Source organism: Pollachius pollachius (genome assembly GCF_949987615.1).
Source record: "Pollachius pollachius genome assembly, chromosome: 3".
In the NCBI taxonomy this organism is placed as follows: Eukaryota; Metazoa; Chordata; class Actinopteri; order Gadiformes; family Gadidae; genus Pollachius; species Pollachius pollachius.
In genome coordinates, this window is record NC_136936.1 from 49,694,217 (window position 1) to 49,699,769 (window position 5,553).

Below are 5,553 nucleotides of genomic sequence, written 5' to 3' on the forward strand. Positions count from 1 at the left end.
ACTTCGGGTCCGTCTCAGACCGGACCCCGATAAAAAAAAACAACCGCCGCCCAGATGTGCACCGCTTGCCGTGAAACACGTTTCAGGGACGGTCGACCGAGAATACGCTCGCAAATTAAAAAGGTGCTTATTAAAATTGTAGCCATTCGATTCAAATGAAAGGGGCCGGTATGAAACGCCATGGGGTGATCGTTTGCAGGTTGAGTCAGAGGCAATACGATGTTGTCCCCACAGCCCGTATTGTCACACTAACATAAAGAACATCTCCTTAATTGCATCATGGACGACATAACGTATCGACCCCCAATTACGCCTTCATTAACGGGCTGTGATGCATAACCTTTATCCATCGATATAGCATGAAACAGACTAAATACACCACAGGCTAGTGGGCCAAATGAATGGACCTTAGATCCGCTGCAGACACCCTACTGCCGCGGGAACCATATTTATTTTCCCGCGGCTGTACCGGTGAACTTCACCAGCCGATGATAATTCCTGTCTCGTGCCACGCATGAACACCCCGGTACGACGGGCGATGCACCGCAAACCCTTAACCTAATTAAAGATCCGCTGACCTACCTTTAGACAGGTGCATCGTTCCTCGACCTGCTCTGCGACGTCAACAGCGTGTGGGCTTCTGCAAGGCGCACCTCCTCGGCCGCAAACCGACTGAACGAACGCCGCCAGCTGCCCACCGTCCCTCGCGCGCCTCGGCTCGTGCAGCGTGCCGTCAGTGGATGGTTGGGTGGAGGATCCGGGTGCAGTTCAGAGTCAGGGCCGCTAGGGGGCAGCAGCGTCCTCTCTCCGTCTGGAGAGGAGGTCAGCATCAGAGGCCCAGAGCCATCCAGCTTCTATCACCACGTCTCCGCATTTTACGCAATGTCAGGTGATCACTGAATCACACATAAGGGTTTTAAAAAGATCCCCCCCCCCCCTCCCTTAAGTTATAATGCTCGTGGTAGCATAATGTTACCTAACGTTCTTACGTTCTTATTCTCTTCCAAGACGGATCCAACCATGTGTTTTATACCGCCAGTAGAGTGCGTTGTTGTGCTTCGGAACACAACTCCATCTCTGCGGACCCTGGGCGGCAGGGCGCACGTGACGGACGGATGACACGCACGTAACGTGACATTTAACGCAGCATTTCGAGACAACGATCAACAAACGATATGTTGAAGTGTCTTATGTGAAGTAAATTTGTTCTTAACACAACCGTCGATAAAGACCTAGCAATTTGTTTCCTAGTTTCGCATAATTCAATATTCAATGACCTTTCACACACAAACACAAACACCCGCACACACACACACTGACGCGCGCGCACACAAAAACAAATACACACACACACACACACACACACACACACACACACACACACACACACACACACACACACTAGACAAAGGGCTGCTCTACTCCGGCCGAGGACCTGGATAATAGCGGCCCCAGGGGGCACATTACAGCGGGGAGAGAGAGAGAGAGAGAGAGAGAGAGAGAGAGAGAGAGAGAGAGAGAGAGAGAGAGAGAGAGAGAGAGAGAGGGTGAGAGAAGGGAGAGGGAGAGAGAGAGAGAGAGAGAGAGGGAGAGAGAGAGAGAGAGAGAGAGAGAGAGGGTGAGAGAGAGGAGCATGAAACATCCATCTTACAGTAATCAAACGGCGGGACCAGGAATCTACACAACAAAGTGTTTTATTTATAGAGAACAAAGGACAATGATGATGATGATGATGATGATGATGGTGATGATGATGATGGAGATGATGATGACGACGTTACATTGGCACCTTGTCCACAAGTCAGTTCATCACTTTTCGGGCATTCCAGTGATATTGATTGGTATCAATCGATGATCAGAATAGGGTGTTTGTAGGACTGCAGGCGCTGTAGTTCTGGTACATCTTAAGATGCTTGCAATATTCTAAGTTCTGGATGATTGGGGGCTGTGCATATGTATAAATGAGTGCTGTGGATGTGTTCATGCATTTGTAATGTATGTGTGAACATATGCTTGCAGGCATCTCTATGTGTGTGTGTGTGTTTGTTTGTGTATGTGTGCCAACGTATGCACATGCATGTCTTTGTGTATGTGTGTGTTTGTGTGTGTGTGAGTCTAGTTGGGTTTGAGTGAGTGAGTGAGTGATTGAGTACTGGCGTGTGTGTGTGTGTGTGCTTGCGTATCTCTGAGTGTGTGTGTGTGAGTGTGTGAGTGTGTGTGCATGCGGTCATGTGTGTGTGCTTGCGTGTGTGCATGCGTGTGTGTGTGTGAGTGTGTGTGTGCTTGTGTGTGTGAGTGTGCATTTGTGTGTCTGAGTGTGATTGCATGCGTGCGTGTGTGTGCGCTTGCGTGTGTGCATGCGTGTGTGCGAGTGTGTGTGTGTATGTCAGTGTGTGAGTGCGTGTGCACATTCATGGGGCCCTGGGGACGTGGCAGGTTGAGGGGTCCTAATGTGGTTGTCTCGGTTCATTGGGAGAAACACCTGCCCACCCTCCGCTGGCCCCGCCCCTCCACTGAGGAGCTGCTCCTATTGGACGCTCTGGACAGGAAGCACTCTAGAGCTTTCTCAGACTTCAACGTGGACATCAGAAACAGGACCTTCCGACTTACATTCACGTCGAAACAGCGACCACGTTTAAACACGGTTTTTTGCACATTTCCAATGTTGACTGCTCGATTATAGCAACATAAATTAAATCTCAAGCTCGCCATGACTCGTGATGGGACTGTTTGATCAAACGTGAATGTCAGACGACGTCGTTAAGGAGCCCGTATGGGTTCAAGCCTCGTGTTTTAGGATACACACGTAGGCTGTGGACAGCGGGGATCGAACCCAGTGCCTCCGGGCGCTCGACCATCCCTCCACACTCCTCACACGGGCCACACGCTCTCCGCTGAAGAACTCAGAGCAAACGACACTAACCCTGCATGTTTTCTCATGACCGTGATCTCAGAACCAGAGAACCAGAGAACTAGGAGTCAGTGAGCGGGGACATCCGATTGGTCCGGCTCGCAGCGCACACGTCCATGGATCTCGTCTTAGTCCTACTGAGGGGGGGGCCCTCACAGCTCCAGCACGTGGCTGAGGTAGGAGATGTAGCACATGGCCAGCCTCAGGATCTCGATCTTGGAGAGCTTCTTGTCGGGCGGCAGGATGGGGAGGAGCTCCCGCAGGTCGCCGAAGGCCCCGTTGAAGGCCTCCACGCGGACGCGCTCCCGGCCGGCGTGCGCCGAGCGGTACTTGGCGCTGGTCCGGCGGCGTCGGCGGCGCTCCTCCCCGCTGAGGGAGAGGGAGCGGGCGTGGCCTGGCCCATCCTCGCCCGCCGCCGCCGCCGCCACCCTCCCGGGACCCCGCCCAGCTCGGAGGGGGTCCGGGAGACAGCGGGGGGGCGGGTCTCCCCAGGCCAGGTCCTCCTCCTCCGCCGCCGGGTCCGGGCTCAGCATCATCCTCCTGGGGCGTTGGAGCCGAGCTCTGGAGGAGCGGGAGGACGGAGGGTCACAGGAGAACTCAAATCAGGTCTCACTTTATGTGTGGAGCAGCTCCCAGACAAACACCTTTTATTCAAAGTGCTTTGCAGAAAAAACACAGAATACACTAAATAGATTCATAAATGACAGAAATATAGACATAAAAACAAGTCCTTGCATGCAGACGAGGATACGCTTTAAGATAGGCCGGTATGTTAATGTTGAACCTTCACTTTATGTTAAAAGTTAAATCATGGAGAAAAACGATTTATGATTTATTGCAGAATATTATATTCGCTACCGCTGACTCGATCGTGTTAAAGAACAGGTTTCATAAAGTGTGAACACGTTGGATCCTCAAGTCAGACCAGAGAACAGTCTTATGGACTCCCCTCAAGTCAGAGGAGACTCAAGTCAGAGGAGAGAGCATCTGACTGTTCTCTACTCAAGTCAGAGGAGAGAACATCAGACTGCTCTGCTCTCTCCTCCAGTCAGAGAGACTATCAGACTGCTGTCACGGAGGCTCCGTCGTTGTCCATGGTGCTGAAGGGGGTCTATAAGCGGACGTTTCGTTCCAATTCCGATTTCAGAATCATTAGACAAACTTGCATTCGCCGTTGAGGTTAATCTGACTGCAAGGAATTAAGTTTTGCAACGAATTATTCCACATTCGAATCAACGACTTAAAAACTTCCTAACAGTGGACAAAGCGCTCAAACGCGTTTGTCGAGACTTTGACATGCGTGCAACTAATACCGAGCGCATCAACAGGCTTTATCGAAACGGCTTTCTAGTATTTTAAACGTTGTTTTTACGTTTTTTGCTGAAGTAAAATAAATCCACTCACCAGTTTGGAGAATTATGTCGTGATCCAACAATTCAACACTCTTGATAGAAACGCACAACTTAGTGTGACGCTACAGCGTGGAAGGCTTCGTGCTGGTCCGCTGGAGGAAGAGAGATGTTTGACTCTCAATGTTCTTCAATCCCCGTGCGTTTGGATTTCGTTACGCAGCGGAGGAGCCCCACCGAGCGAGAAGGAACGCGCGGTGGTTCTGATGTGTTGAAGTTACAAACTGCACCGTCTCTCTTGTCCTCATCGTCTACACGTCACAGCCGTCCTGGTATAAGCACTGAGAGTAACTTGTGCTGCATAGTGACTGAGTGCCAAGCAGGGAACCCCTCCTCCTTCATTGACGAACCTCAGGTCGATCGCTGCGATGCCTGGTCTTTCCAAGCCTTTTTTTTTTTTTTTATCTCCTTTACTTTTTACCTGCAGCATATATGCCGTTGAAGGTTCCGTCACATGTTCACCTTAAAACAAAAGTTAATGGATAACCACTCTGTCTACTTCTACCATCTCAGTTCCACAAAAGTATTCCTGACACAACGTGACTACACTGCCCAACAAGTGACATCTAGTCCTACATTTGCTGTGATAAGATTTGGTTTTGTCACCCCATAAATCACTGGAGATCCACTGGCTTGTCTTGGTAATGGTTTAGGGGTTCCTAAGAGGGTTTGGTTTTAGTGTTTGGTTTGTTAGATTCGTTTTGATAGACAAACTGTAGCATATCCTTTATAACCTGTAGTTTACCATTATAACCTCTAGTACATCGTATTAACCTGTAGGTTAACGTGTGCATACATTTGAATGGAACAGAATTGTAGGACCTTGGGTTGTATCCAAACTGTGCTTTATACAGTTAAGGAGAATACAATTTAAATGAGTTGCCCTACCCTTGATGAGAAAGTTTGCAACTACTGCTAGTAAATAGTGGAAGTCCCTGATGGTTTTTTACCCTGGCAAATATTCTGTTTTCTCCTGTAGCCCCAAGGCAAAGACAGACTGAGTAGCTGTCATCCAGGCGCAAATCCATTATGTCACCCCTTAACACGGTCAGACACAGGGGGCAGAAGAAGTGACATATGGCGCGCGCGTGTGTGTGTGTGTGTGTGTGTGTGTGTGTGTGCGTGTGCGTGTGCGCGTGTGCGTGTGCGTGTGCGTGTGCGTGTGCGTGTGTGTGTGTGTGTGTGTGTGTGTGAGATTCCCCTGAGAGGGCAGAAGTGTCATGGGGATAGTTA

At 50.0% G+C, this 5,553-nt stretch overlaps 1 protein-coding gene across 1 annotated transcript; it reads right to left on the minus strand.

The window, feature by feature from the left end:
* Window positions 1–3,063: 3,063 nt before the first annotated feature.
* LOC307073528 (helix-loop-helix protein 2-like) lies at window positions 3,064–3,447 on the minus strand (the record flags this gene model as incomplete). Its single annotated transcript, XM_079733404.1, has 1 exon — window positions 3,064–3,447. The coding sequence occupies one exon, from the start codon at window positions 3,445–3,447 to the stop codon at window positions 3,064–3,066; it is 384 nt and encodes a 127-aa protein (XP_079589530.1).
* Between the last annotated feature and the right edge of the window lie 2,106 nt (window positions 3,448–5,553).